At 42.3% G+C, this 15,708-nt stretch overlaps 1 protein-coding gene across 12 annotated transcripts in view; it reads left to right on the top strand.

Annotated features, from left to right (window-relative positions):
* Positions 1–13,665, top strand: part of LOC128694259 (inositol-tetrakisphosphate 1-kinase) — a 64,817-nt gene extending 51,152 nt beyond the window's left edge. For 6 of the 12 annotated variants that reach the window (XM_053784293.2, XM_053784286.2, XM_053784294.2 and 3 more), the window contains one exon: positions 10,135–13,665. In XM_053784293.2, coding sequence (XP_053640268.1) covers positions 10,135–10,304 — 170 coding nt within the window. In that variant the 3' untranslated portion in view covers positions 10,305–13,665. The remainder of the gene's footprint in view (positions 1–10,134) is intronic. The other 6 variants (XM_053784291.2, XM_053784289.2, XM_053784287.2 and 3 more) reach the window with 1 other exon arrangement.
* The last annotated feature ends 2,043 nt before the right edge of the window (positions 13,666–15,708 follow it).

Here is a 15,708-nt window from a genome sequence, read left to right as displayed (position 1 = left end):
TGTGTGTGTGTGTGTGTGTGTGTGTACTCACCTATTTGTACTCACCTATTTGTGGTTGCAGGGGTCGAGTCCTAGCTCCGGGCCCCGCCTCTTCACCGGTTGCTACTAGGCCCTCTCTCTCCCCGCTCCATGAGCTTTATCAAACCTCGTCTTAAAACTGTGTATGGTTCCTGCCTCCACTACGTCATTTTCTAGGCTATTCCACTGCCTTACAACTCTATGACTGAAGAAATACTTCCTACTATCTCTCTGACTCATTTGTGTCTTCAACTTCCAATTGTGGCCTCTTGTTTCTGTGTCCCCTCCCTGGAACATCCTGTCTTTGTCCACCTTGTCTATTCCACGCAGTATTTTATATGTCGTTATCATGTCTCCCCTGACCCTCCTGTCCTCCAGTGTGGTCAGGCCGATTTCCCTTAATCTTTCCTCATAGGACATTCCCCTTAGCTCCGGAACTAACCTTGTCGCAAACCTTTGTACTTTCTCTAGTTTCTTGACGTGCTTTATCAAGTGCGGGTTCCAAACAGGTGCTGCATACTCCAGTATGGGCCTGACATACACGGTGTACAGTGTCTTGAATGATTCCTTACTAAGGTATCGGAATGCTGTTCTCAGGTTTGCCAGGCGCCCATATGCTGCAGCAGTTATCTGATTGATGTGTGCTTCCGGAGACATGCTCGGTGTTATACTCACCCCAAGATCTTTCTCCTTGAGTGAGGTTTGCAGTCTTTGGCCACCTAGCCTATACTCTGTCTGTGGTCTTCTGTGCCCCTCCCCCATCTTCATGACTTTGCATTTGGCAGGATTAAATTCGAGAAGCCATTTGCTGGACCAGGTGTCCAGTCTGTCCAGGTCTCTTTGAAGTCCTGCCTGGTCCTCATCAGATTTAATTCTCCTCATTAACTTCACATCATCTGCAAACAGGGACACTTCTGAGTCTAACCCTTCCGTCATGTCGTTCACATATACCAAAAATAGCACTGGTCCTAGGACCGACCCCTGTGGGACCCCGCTCGTCACAGGTGCCCACTGATACATCATTACGTACCATGACTCGTTGTTGCCTCCCTGTCAGGTATTCTCTGATCCATTGCAGTGCCCTTCCTGTTATATGCGCCTGATGCTCTAGCTTCTGCACTAATCTCTTGTGAGGAACTGTGTCAAAGGCCTTCTTGCAGTCCAAGAAGATGCAGTCAACCCACCCCTCTCTCTCTTGTCTTACTTCTGTTATTTTATCATAAAACTCCAGAAGGTTTGTGACACAGGATTTGCCTTCCGTGAATCCGTGCTGGTTGGCATTTATACTCTTGTTCCGTTCCAGGTGCTCCACCACTCTCCTCCTGATAATCTTCTCCATAATTTTGCATACTATACACGTCAATGACACAGGTCTATAGTTTAGTGCCTCTTTTCTGTCTCCTTTTTTAAAAATGGGAACTACATTTGCCGTCTTCCATACCTCAGGTAGTTGCCCAGTTTCCAGGGATGTGTTGAAGATTGTGGTAAGTGGCATGCACAACATATCTGCTCCCTCTCTAAGGACCCATGGGGAGATGTTGTCTGGTCCCATTGCCTTTGAGGTATCGATGTCCCTTAGCAGTTTCTTCACCTCCTCCTCATCTGTATGTATGTCGTCCAACACTTGTTGGTGTATTCCTTGCTGGTGTCCCCATCTGGTCTGTCCCCCCAGAGTCCTTCCTGTCTCTACTGTAAATACTTCCTTAAATCTCTTGTTTAGCTCCTCACATACCTCTTGATCGTTTCTTGTGAGTTCTCCACCTTCTTTCCTCAGCCTTATCACCTGGTCCTTGACTGTTGTCTTCCTCCTAATGTGGCTATACAGCAGTTTCGGGTCAGATTTGACTTTCGATGCTATGTCGTTTTCATACTGTCGCTGGGCCTCCCTCCTTATCTGTGCATACTCGTTTCTGGCTCTTCTACTAATCTCCTTGTTTTCCTGGGTCCTATGCCTCCTGTACCTTTTCCATTCTGTGTGTGTGTGTGTGTGTGTGTGCGTGTGTGTGCATGTGTGTGCGTGTGTGTGTGTGTGTGTGTGTGTGTGTGTGTGTGTGTGTGTGTGTGTGTGTGTGTGTGTGTATGTGTGTGTGTGTACTCACCTAATTGTGGTTGCAGGGGTCAAGACTCAGCTCCTGGCCCTGCCTCTTCACTGATCGCTACTAGGTCCTCTCTTTCTCTCTCTGCTTCCTGAGCTTTGTCATACCTCGTCTTAAAGCTATGTATGGTTCCTGCCTCCACTACGTCACTTGCTAGGCTATTCCACTTCCTGACGACTCTATGACTGAAGAAATACTTCCTAACATCTCTCTGACTCGTCTGAGTCTTCAGCTTCCAATTGTGGCCCCTTGTTTCTGTGTCCCCTCTATGGAACATCCTGTTTCTGTCCACCTTATCTATTCCACGCAGTATCTTGTATGTCATTATCATGTTTCTCCTGGCCCTTCTGTCCTCCAGTGTTGTAAGTCTGATTTCCCTCAACCTTTCATCATAGGACATTCCCCTGACCTCTGGAACTAGCCTTGTTGCAAACCTTTGCACTTTCTCTAACTTCTTGACGTGCTTGACCAGGTGTGGGTTCCAAACTGGTGCTGCATACTCCAGTATGGGCCTGACGTACACAGTGTAGTGTTTTGAACGATTCCTTATTAAGGTATCGGAACGCTATTCTCAGGTTTGCCAGGCCCCCATGTGCTGCAGCAGTTATCTGGTTGATGTGTGCCTCTGGAGACATGCTCTGTGTTATGGTCACCCCAAGATCTTTCTCCTTGAGTGAGGTTTGCAGTCTTTGTCCACCTAGCCTATACAGTGGACCCCCGGTTAACGATATTTTTTCACTCTGGAAGTATGTTCAGGTGCCAGTACTGACCAAATTTGTTCCCATAAGGAATATTGTGAAGTAGATTAGTCCATTTCAGACCCCCAAACATACACGTACAAACGCACTTACATAAATACACTTACATAATTGGTCGCATTCGGAGGTAATCATTATGCGGGGGTCCACTGTACTCTGTCTGCGGTCTTCTTTGCCCTTCTCTGATCTTCATGACTTTGCATTTTGCAGGGTTGTATTCGAGAAGCCAGTTTCTGGACCATGTGTCCAGTCTGTCCAGGTTTCTTTGTAGTCCTGCCTGATCCTCATCTAGAGTCTCCCTTCCATCATGTCATTCACATATATCAAAAATAGCACTGGTCCTAGACCTGACCTCTGTGGGACCCCGCTCATCACAGGCACCCACTGTGATACCTCTTCATGTACCATGACTCGTTGTTGCCTCCCTGTCAGGTATTCTCTGATCCATTGCAGTGCCTTCCCTGTTATACGCACCTGATCCTCCAGCTTCTGCACTAATCTCTTGTGAGGAACTGTGTCAAAGGCCTTCCTGCAGTCCAGGAAAATGCAATCCACCCACCCCTCTCTCTCGTGTCTTACTTCTGTTACCTTGTCATTAAACTCCAGAAGGTTTGTGACACAGGATTTGCCTTCCATGAATCCATGCTGGTTGTCATTTATAATCGTGTTCCGTTCCAGGTGCTCCACCACTCTCCTCCTGATAATCTTCTCCATGACTTTGCATACTATACACGTCAGAGACACAGGTCTGTAGTTTAGTGCCTTGTTTCTGTCTCCTTTCTTAAAAATGGGGACTACATTTGCTGTCTTCCATATCTCAGGTAGTTGCCCAGTTTTAAGGGATGTATTGAAGATTGTGGTTAGGGGCACGCACAGCATCTCTGCTCCTTCTCTAAGGACCCATGGGGAGATGTTGTCTGGTCCCATCGCCTTTGAGGTATCAAGGTCACTTAGCAGCTTCTACACCTCCTCCTCTGTTGATCGTATGTCATCCAACACTTGTTGGTATATTCCCTGTTGTTGTTCCCCTCTGTGCTGTCTTCCCAGAGTCCTTCCTGTCTCTACTGTAAATACTTCCTTAAGTATCCTGTTTAGTTCCTCACATACCTCTTGACTGTTTCTTGTGAGTTCCCCACCTTCTGTCCTCAGCCTGATCACCTGGTTTTTGACTGTTGTCTTCCTCCTGATGTGGCTATACAACAGTTTCAGTTCAGACTTGACTTTCGATGCTATGTTATTTTCATACTGTTGCTGGGCCTCCCTCCTTAATTGTGCATACTTGTTAATGGCTCTGCAACTAATCTCCCTATTTTCGTGTGTTCTATGCCTTCTGTACTTTTTCCATTCTCTGTTGCACTTAGCTTTTACCTCCTTAAATCGTCGGGTAAACCAGGGGCTCGTTCTGGTCTTCCCATTATTTCTGTTGCCCTTGGGAATAAACCTTTCCTCTGCCTCCTTACATTTTGTTACGTATTCCATCATTTCGTTTACTGACTTTTCTACCAGTTCTCTGTCTCACTGAACCTCCTGCAGGAAGTTCCTCAAACCTATGTAGTCCCCTCTTTTATTGTCTGGCTTTTCCCATTCAACTCCTGTTACCCTCTCCACTTGTAAATCTACTATGTATTCAAAGAACAGAACCACGTGGTCACTAGCTCCTAAGGGACTCTCATATGTGATGTCCTCAATGTCTGAACTGTCCAGGGTAAACACAAGGTCCAGTCTTGCTGGTTCATCCTCCTCTTTCACTCTGGTAGTGTCCTTAACATGTTGGTACATGAGGTTTTCCAGTACTAAATCCATCATCTTGGCTCTCCATGTTTCCGGACCCCTGTGTCGCTCCAGGTTTTCCCAGTCAATCTCCCTGTGGTTGAAATCGCCCATAACCAGTAACTTTGCTCTTCTTGAGAGAGTGTGAGTGTGAGTGTGTGTGTGTGTGTGTGTGTGTGTGTACTCACCTATTTGTGGTTGCAGGGGTTGATTCATAGCTCCTGGCCCCACCTCTTCACTGATTGCTACCAGGTCCTCTTTCTCCCTGCTCCATGAGCTTTATCAAACCTCGTCTTAAAACTATGTATGGTTCCTGTGTCCACTACTTCACTTTCTAGGCTGTTCCACTGCCTGACTACTCTATGACTGAAGAAATACTTCCTAACATCCCTTTGATTTATCTGAGTCTTCAACTTCCAATTGTGACCTCTTGTTTCTGTGTCCCATCTCTGGAATATTCCGTCTTTGTCCGCCTTGTCTATTCCGTGCAGTATTTTGTATGTCATTATCATGTCTCCCCTGACCCTCCTCTCCTCCAGTGTCATCAGGCCGATTTCCCTGAACCTTTCTTTGTAGGACAATCCCCTTAGCTCTGGGATTAGTCTTGTTGCAAACCTTTGCACTTTCTCTAATTTCTTGATGTGCTTGACCAGGTGTGGATTCCCAACTGGTGCTGCATACTCCAGTATGGGCCTGATGTAAATGGTGTACAGAGTCTTGAATGATTTCTTACTGAGGTATCGGAACTCTATCCTTAGGTTTGCCAGACGTCCGTACACTGCAGCAGTTTTCTGATTGATGTGCGCTTCAGTAGATATGCTCGGTGTTATACTCGCCTCCAGATCTTTTTCTTTGAGTGAGGTTTGCAGTCTTTGGTTACCCAGACTATACTGTGTCTGCGGTCTTCTTTGCCCTTGCCCAATCTTCATGACTTTGCATTTAGCAGGGTTAAACTCTAGGAGCCAGTTGCTGGACCAGGCTTGTAGCCTGTCCAGGTCTTTTTGTAGTCCTGCCTGATCCTTGACCAATTTGATTCTCCTCATTAACTTCACATCTGCAAACAAGGACACTTCTGAGTCTATCCCTTCCATTATGTCATTCACATATACCAAAAACAGCACAGGTCCTAGGACTGACCCCTGTGGAACCCCACTTGTCACAGGCGCTCACTCTGACATCTTGTCACGTACCATGACTCGTTGTTGCCTCCCTGTCAGGTATTCTCTGATCCATTGCAGTGCCTTTTCTGTTATGTGTGCCTGATCCTCTAGCATTTGCAGTAACCTCTTGTGAGGAACTGTGTCGAAGGCCTTCTTGCAGTCCAAGAAAATGCAGTCTATCCACCCTTCTCTCTCTTGTCTTACTTCTGTCACCTTGTCATAAAACTCCAGTAGGTTTGTGACACAGGATTTTCCTTCCCTGAAACCGTGCTGGTTGTCGATTATACACTTGTTTCTTTCCAGGTGCTCCACCACTCTCCTCCTCATGATCTTCTCCGTGTGTGTGTGTGTGTGTGTGTGTGTGTGTGTGTGTGTGTGTGTGTGTGTGTGTGTGTGTGTAAAAGGGGGGTTGAGGAATGTTTGGGCACATATCAATGCTTCGTTCATTTTCTCATGTGCTATTTTAGTGTACAATACACTATCATTATGTTTTATAATTTCTAGTATGTTGGTAAACAGCAACCGCCCAGGGAGGTACTACCGTCCTGCAAAGTGATTGTAAAACAAAAGCCTGTAATTGTTTTACATGATGATAGGATTGCTGCTGTCCTTTTTTCGGTCTTATAAACATGCAAGATTTCAGGTACGTCTTGCTACTTCTACTTACACTTAGGTCACACTACGCATACATATATGCGCATATATATACACACTCCTCTGGGTTTTCTGCTGTTTTCTTTCTAGTTCTTGTTCTTGTTTAATTCCTCTTATCTCCATGAGGAAGTGGAACAGAATTCTTTCTCCGTAAGCCATGCGTGTTGTAAGAGGCGACTAAAATACTGGGGGCAAGGAGCTAGTAACCCCTTTTCTTGTATAAATTACTAAATTTAAAAAGAGAAACTTTAGGTTTTCTTTTTGGGCCATCCTGCCTTGGTGGGATGCGGCCGGTTTGTTGAAAAAAAAAATTTACTAGAATGTTCAATGTCATTACATTTCCTCTTTCCATTCATCTTTCCATTCATATTTGCATATAAAATGGGTACCAATACCATATATAATGAAGAAAAAAATTGTGTATACATTTTTTTTTTTCAACAAGTCGGCCGTCTCCCACCGAGGCAGGGTGACCCAAAAAGAAAGAAAATCCCCAAAAAGAAAATACTTTCATCATCATTCAACACTTTCAGCTCACTCACACATAATCACTGTTTTTGCAGAGGTGCTCAGAACACAACAGTTTAGAAGCATATACGTATAAAGATACACAACATATCCCTCCAAACTGCTAATATCCCAAAACCCCTCCTTTATATTGCAGGCATTGTACTTCCCATTTCCAGGACTCAAGTCCTGCTATATAAAAATAACCGGTTTCCGTAAATTATTTTTTATTATTATCACACTGGCCGATTCCCACCAAGGCAGGGTGGCCCAAAAAAGAAAAACTTTCACCATCATTCACTCCATCACTGTCTTGCCAGAAGGGTGCTTTACACTACAGTTTTTAAACTGCAACATTAACACCCCTCCTTCAGAGTGCAGGCACTGTACTTCCCATCTCCAGGACTCAAGTCCGGCCTGCCGGTTTCCCTGAATCCCTTCACTAAATATTACCCTGCTCACACTCCAACAGATCGTCAGGTCCCAAATACCATTCGTCTCCATTCACTCCTATCGAACACGCTCATGCACGCCTGCTGGAAGTCCATGCCCCTTGCCCACAAAACCTCCCTTACCCCTTCCTTCCAACCTTTTCGAGGACGACCCCTACCCTGCCTTCCTTCTCCTACAGATTTAAATACTCTCCATGTCATTCTACTTTGATCCATTCTCTCTAAATGACCAAACCACCTCAACAACCCCTCTTCAGCCCTCTGACTAATACTTTTATTAACTTCACACCTTCTTCTAATTTCCACAATCCGAATTTTCTGCATACTGTTTACACCACACATTGCCCTTAGACAGGACATCTCCACAGCCTCCAACCGCCTCCTCGCTGCTGCATTCACAACCCAAGCTTCACACCCATATAAGAGTGTTGGTACTACTATACTTTCATACATTCCCTTCTTTGCCTCCATAGATAACGTTTTTTGACTCCACGTATATCTCAACGCACCACTCATCTTTTTTCCTTCATCAATTCTATGATTAACCTCATCCTTCATAAATCCATCCGCCGACACATCAACTCCCAGGTATCTGAAAACATTCACTTCTTCCATACTCCTCATCCCCAATTTGATATCCAATTTTTCTTTATCTATATCATTTGATACCCTCATCACCTTACTCTTTTCTATGTTCACTTTCAACTTTCTACCTTTACACACACTCTCAAACTCATCCACTAACCTTTGCAATTTTTCTTTAGAATCTCCCATAAGCACAGTATCATCAGCAAAAAGTAACTGTGTCAATTCCCATTTTGTATTTGATTCCCCATAATTTAATCCCACCCCTCTCCCAGACACCCTAGCATTTACTTATTTTACAACCCTGTCTATAAATATATTAAACAACCATGGTGACATTACACATCCCTGTCTAAGACCTACTTTTACTGGGAAGTAGTCTCTGTCTCTTCTACACACCCTAACCTGAGCCTCACTATCCTCATAAAAACTCTTTACAGCATTTAGTAACTTACTACCTATTCCATATACTTGCAACATCTGCCACATTGCTCCCCTATCCACTCTATCATATGCCTTTTCTAAATCCATAAATACAATAAAAACTTCCCTACCTTTATCTAAATGCTGTTCACATATATGCTTCAATGTAAACGCTTGATCTACACATCCCCTACCCACTCTGAAACCTCCTTGCTCATCCACAATCCTACATTCTGTCTTACCTCTAATTCTTTCAATAATAACCCTACCGTACACTTTTCCTGGTATACTCAGTAAACTTATTCCTCTATAATTTTTACAATCTCTTTTGTCCCCCTTTCCTTTATATTAAAGGGACTATACATGCTCTCTGCCAATCCCTAGGTACCTTCCCCTCTTTCATACATTTATTAAACAAAAGTACCAACCACTCCAACACTATATGGCCCCCTGCTTTTAACATTTCTGTCATGATCCCATCAGTTCCAGCTGCTTTACCCCCTTTCATTCTACGTAATGCCTCACGTACCTCCCCCACACTTACATTCTGCTCTTCTTCACTCCTAAAAGATGGTATACCTCCCTGGCCAGTGCATGAAATTACTGCCTCCCTTTCTTCCTCAACATTTAAAAGTTCCTCAAAATATTCTTGCCATCTACCTAATACCTCCCTCCCCCCATCTACTAACTCCCCTATTCTGTTTTTAACTGACAAATCCATACGTTCCCTAGGCTTTCTTAACTTGTTTAACTCGCTCCAAAATTTTTTCTTATTTTCATTAAAATTTCTTGACAGTGCCTCTCCCACTCTATCATGTGCTCTCCTTTTGCACTCTCTCACCACTCTCTTCACCTTTCTTTTACTCTCCATATACTCTGCTCTTCTTATAACACTTCTGCTTTGTAAAAACCTCTCATAAGCTAACTTTTTCTCTTTTATCACGCCCTTTACTTCATCATTCCACCAATCACTCCTCTTTCCTCCTGCCCCCACCCTCCTATAACCACAAACTTCTGCCCCACATTCTAATACTGCATTTTTAAAACTCATCCAACCCTCTTCAACTCCCCCACTACTCATCTTTGCACTAGCCCATCTTTCTGCCAATAGACTACACAACTTCACTGCTCGGAGTCTGGAGCAATAGTGATGTTCACATTGCATGATGCAGTTAAATAAAATTTATATTATTATTTTTTTTAATGTGCTAGCTGTCTCCCACTGAGGCAGGGTGACCCAAAACAGGAATAATTTCATCATCATTCATACTATCAAAACATTTACTTTTCAAAATTGTACTATGCAGGGTATTACTGTAGTTATCATTTCTCTTCTTTTCTTCCTGTCTTCTGAGGGCTCTTTCATTGTTACTAGGAGCAGTGTCATTGTTTTCCAAACCCTGCTTCTGATAACCCTAGCTTTATGGAAATTTTCATGTATGTCTGTAATGGTTCCAACATGGAATGTTGCAAATTTCATGCAAATTGATATATTAATATATGGCATCATTTAGGTCTTAACCATACTGTATTTACAAGAATTTTAAAACATCCCAGTTGACAGTACATGTATACAAAAACACACCTTAATTGATTTTCCCTATGCAAGAAAGTTGCAATTGGAGCCATTTAGAAGAAAAACCACTCCAAACTCAGGGAATTCCTCTACAGTTTGTCCTTGCTGTTTTATTGACTAATTCAAATTTTCTAGGTTATGATTCAGTGCCCAATCTGATGGAACATCTTGTAGACCTTCTGGTTATGCGCATGAACCATTCAGCTCTCTCTAATAACACAAGCATATCGGAGAGTAAAAGGACTTCAATTCATATAACTTCACCAGATCATCCCCAGGAAGATTCAGGTGTAGATACAGGCTAGTACTTCATGCCAGAACCGCATTATCATATTTGACTAGTCAAGTGTAAAGAATTGAAAAGCATTCCACATCTCTTGTCAGCTGTAATATTCTACAAACACATGTAAAAATAGCTTGCTCCTATAAAGTATGATTCAGTATTTTAGATTTGGGATACTAAAAAGCATTATTTTATGTAAATTGCTCAATCTACTTTTAAGAATCCGATTAAAGTTTTGTAGTTAATAGTTTCTCTGAGGCTTAATTTTGTTACAGAAAAAACCTTTCCATAGGCTTAGAATTGGAAAGGTCTAATAGTAAGATGATATTACACAACGAATTTGTTTTAAGGAAATTTGAACTTGTGTGTTACCATGGTCATGTCATAACCAAAGTGACATAGCTATGCTTCCAGGGTTGAGTTCTTTATTATTCAGTGTTTAGATGGGTGTGAATAGTATGAATAAGGATTTCAGGCTGATGGACTGAAGATTAGCCTTTTTTCTATGAATGCAACATATCCAGTGAAATTAGATATTCTTGAAAACATTGTATGAGCTACTAGAAAAATAAATATTATATTATTCTGTTAAATACTTATTTTTAGACAGTATTTGGGATTGGTTAGGCTTTAACAAGTTACGTTTGGGCAAAGAATTGATGTTTAAACCTGTATGATATATCGTATTGTAATGAATCTTGAGTGTTGTAATGGTATTGTTTTGGTGCTGGATGTATTTCCTCTTTGCGCTGTTAGATGTTGATTATAGCATTATTATTATTATTATGATAATTATATTCACAATTATTGGTGAAGAATACTTATATAGTCCTAGGGATGATGCAGACATTATTCTCCCAGTGAGTGTATTTATATCTGGGGTTCACTTAACACTTGGTAAGTGAGCAGTTGCTGCTAGAATTGAGGACCAAAGCAAATGAATCTTATTTTTCTGTACCACTTATATAATGCAGTATGTCCCACAGTTACATAAGAAAGTAAGAGCATAAAATGGAAGGAAGGAGCACTGCAGCAAGCCTACTGGTCCATACTAGGCAGGTTCAACTCACACCCACCCATGTAGTTATCTATCCTATTTTTAACCCTTTAACTGTCCAAATATAGATCTATGTTTTTACTGCTAGCATTCTGAATATTTAAAAAAAAAAAACTTTTTTTTTAAAACTGAGGGCAGTTTTCTGTGTGTTATTAATCAGACCCAAAAAAATTATCACCAGTATTTGTCGAGATATAGGGCGGCAAAGTTGGCACTGGATGCTCATCTGTCGGCAACATAGAGTCCTGCCGCTTGCAGAAATGTTCCTCATTTTTTTATTTACTTAGATTTTATGTTCTGATAATTACAATTTATAGTAGATTGTGTGATATCATAGCTGCTCTTTGCTCTTACACAATTATTAAGTATGGATAAAGTAAGTAAACAGTCACAAACACATTGACAGGTAAACATGTTCAACTGCTTCTGACAGGTAAACATGTTTACCTGTTTCACTCACATACTGTTGTCTAGAAATACGTATATACAAATTATTTATTAGTCCCAGCAATATTTTTAGAAGTGCTGGAGTATATGCAACTTGATGCACAGTGTCAGACAGAGTGGGACTCTAAATTGCTGATGGTGCAGTCACTAAAAATTGCTGTACCATCAGCACTGCCCCCAGTGATCTTTGGCATGTTTTCTATTTGTTCTTACTGTTCCACATACACAAGCATGACTTGTTTCTGCTCTGTCTGTCTGTGTCTGTCTGTCTGTCTGTCTGTCTGTCTGTCTGTCTGTCTCTCTCTCTCTCTCTCTCTCTCTCTCTGTCTGTCTGTCTGTCTGTCTGTCTGTCTGTCTCTCTCTCTCTCTCTCTCTTTTTTTTTTTTTTACACAGGGTTTGACACGGTTAAGGATCCCTAGCTTTATTGACAAGCTATTTACAGGTTAAGGATTCCTAACTTTATTGGCAAGCTAAGAGCTGTTACCTACATCAGCTCATTTGAAAGCATTTTTATTGTTATGAGACATACAAGTAGGGAACAGGATGAAGTTGGAGCCATCTGTGGGCCAGCATTTTCATTTGATCAACTGACTTTATCTCGTTGATATCATTATGCTGTACGAATGTGTTCCATACTCGAGTCATCCTGGGTATGTATGATCTCAGATGGAGTAATGTTCTGGAGAAGGGTACAGCCAGAGTGAAGTTGCTGCTTTCTGCCCGTCTTGTGGCATAAAAGCTTGTTTCATGCTGTCCTCGAAGCGGATCCAAGTGTGGTATTTTGACAATATTGGCCTTGTACATAACAGTAAGGCCACCCACATCTCTCTTATGTTGAAGGCTCTGCTGAAATGACAGATCTATCCAGGATGGGTCCAGGCGAGAGATGAGACGTCTTGCTCTGTTCTCTACTCTGTCAAGCAGTCACAGATGAGAGGGGGGGCAGGCAAACCAAGAAAGTGGAGCATACTCAAGGTGTGAGCATACATGTGCCTCGTACAGAATCTTGCAAGCCCTATTGTCAAGCAGATGCGAGATACAGCAAAGTGCTGTAAGCTTCCTGGCTGCCTTGTTTGCAAGATTTATAACATGGTTCTTCATGGTTAGTTTGGAGTCAAATTTCACCCCAAGGATATCAACTTCTTCTCCAGGTGCCAACACCCTCCCATTCATCCTTACTACTGCACCAGCATTACCATCATGGTGCCTAGAGACGATCATCATTTGCATTTTCTCAGGTGCAAATGTTACTTGCCATCTATTTCCCCAAGCTGATATAGCTCTCAGCTGGTGATTGATGTAGCTTAGAGCAGCTGGCATTTCTTCTCTTGGATAAGTGAATGTGAGTGTACAGTCATCTGCATATGCATGTGATTCTGGGATGAGATGAAGAAGGTCGTTGAAGTAGACATTCCATAACAATGGACCCAGCACACTTCCTTGTGGAACACTTGCCCCAATAGGATGTCTTGCTGATTCCTTTCCATTGAGAACTACACTTAGAGATCTACCATGAAGGTAATCACTGAGGAGACATAGCGTAGAGCCTGCAATTCCCAGTGCTTGAAGTTTTGCTAAGAGGCCCTGGTGCCACACCCGGTCGAAAGCACCAGGAATGTCCAGTGCTACCACACAGCTGACTTTGGATTCATCCAGTGACTGGTGCCACTTAGTGGAGAGGTTTAATAACAGATCAGCAGCAGAGTAACCTTTCCTGAAGCCATATTGACGATCACAAAGTAGTGAGTGGTAGTCAAAAAACTCTGTCATTTGTCTTGAGATTATTGTCTCAAGGATCTTACCAGTGATTGACAGGAGTGACACTGGTCTGTAGTTGCTGATTTCTGCTCTGCTCTTCTTTTTTTGTGAACAGGGACTACATTTGCCTCTTTCCATAAAGAGGGCCATTTACACTGTACTAGGCAGTGCCTGAAAGATGCGAGAGGTGCTGCTAGCTGGTCTGCACATCTTCTCAACAATCTTGGGCTCAACTTGTCTGGGCCCACAGCCTTTTCTTGGTCAAGCGATTTAAGAAGGAAATGCACCTCCTCCTGCCTTATTGTCACCACTGACAGTTTTGACACAGTTCTTGCAGCTAGCCAAGGAGGGTCCCTTGCTGGATCAGGTACTCTTTCTTTCTCTGTCTCTGTCTTTCTCTGTCTCTGTCTTTCTCTCTCTCTCTCTTTCTCTCTCTCTCTCTTTCTCTCTCTCTCTCTTTCTCTCTCTCTCTCTCTCTCTCTCTCTCTCTCTCTCTCTCTCTCTCTCTCTCTCTCTCTCTCTCTCTCTCTCTCTCTCTCTCTCTCTCTCTCTCTCTCTCTCTCTCTCTCTCTCTCTCTCTCTCTCTCTCTCTCTCTCTCTCTCTCTCTCTCTCTCTCTCTCTCTCTCTCTCTCTCTCTCTATCTCTCTCTCTCTCTCTCTCTCTCTCTATCTCTCTCTCTCTCTCTATCTCTCTCTCTCTCTCTATCTCTCTCTCTCTATCTCTCTCTCTCTCTCTCTCTCTCTCTCTCTCTCTCTCTCTCTCTCTCTCTCTCTCTCTCTCTCTCTCTCTCTCTCTCTCTCTCTGTGGAATCTTACAACTGTGCTGAAATATGTATTATTTTCCACAGTAATGCTTATGCCTTATATCTACAAGCACAGTGTAGCACTTTTTTTTTTTGGGTTATCCTAGGTAATTTATGCATGATGACTGTACTTATGTGTACCTGTACCTAAATAAGCTTACTTAGTCCTTGATCCTGTTCTGTCATTCAAGCAATTACATTTGCTTGGTATATATTTCTTGAAGGACAGGCATCCCTTGAACAGAATCAGGGACTAATTTTATTTAGGCATAGGTACACATAAGTACAGTTATCATACATAGTGTAAATTACCTAGGATAACCAAAAAAAAAAAAAAAGACAGTGATATACGTACTGTGCTTGTAGATATAAGGCATAAGCATTACTGTGGCAGGTAATACTGTACACAGTTGTATCTTTCCAGTTGTGTAGTTGTGTTGATTCTGCAACTTGTGTAAAACCTGTTTGAAAGTCTAGATGACTATCAGGTTCACAAGCAGCTCTCTCTGAGACAAAGAGAGAGAGAGAGAGAGAGAGAGAGAGATACAAGCCAGCTAGGCTGGTCAGCCAAACACGTAGTATCAGAATTGAAAGGATGTGGCACAGATGTTGCACACGGGTTATAAGCTAGGTTTTTTATATTTCCTCACCCACTTGTTGCATCATCCAACTCAAAACCACTAAATTTGGGGTCAGCATCACTTTCTTCCTAAAAGGAGAGTTAATATGACATGGTATTAGTGAATCCCTGGTGTTTGCCATGTTGTTTACTCTAGCTAGTGTTCAGTAGAACTGGTGCTCCCATAAGGTACTAAGTGGTCTCAGATTTTTTTTAATGCTGCACATGCACAGTGTATACTGTATAGGCCTATCAGGCTTCTATTGCCAAATTTGAAGGCAGGCAAAATAAACCATTGATTTATGTTTGGAGCACTAGCAGTAAGAACATAGATTTATGTTTGGACATTTTAAAGGTTAAAGCTACATAAGGTTTTTACTTCAGTGATGCTACTCAGGACTTTGTCCCATTCACCCACAACTCTATTACCAAGTCAGTACTTTCCTATATCCTTTCTAAATATAAATTTTTCCAACTTGAAACCATTGCTGCAAGTCCTGTCTTAGATGCTTTTAGCACATTATTTACATCCCCTTTCCTGTTTTCCTTTTATATGTCTTGGTCAAATACCCCCCTAATTCTACACCTTTCCGAAGAGTGCAGATTCAGTGGCTTCACTTTATCCTCATGAGGAAGATTGTTTATACATGGGATCAGCTTTGTCATAGATGAAGATAATTAAGTTTTAGTCATGATTTATTGCTCTATACCCCTCAAGGGGTGAGGTGCCTTGATGCTAGT

The sequence above is a fragment of the Cherax quadricarinatus genome, chromosome 43, assembly GCF_038502225.1.
Source record: "Cherax quadricarinatus isolate ZL_2023a chromosome 43, ASM3850222v1, whole genome shotgun sequence".
NCBI classification, from domain to species: Eukaryota; Metazoa; Arthropoda; class Malacostraca; order Decapoda; family Parastacidae; genus Cherax; species Cherax quadricarinatus.
This window is presented reverse-complemented; position numbering and strand designations above follow the sequence as displayed.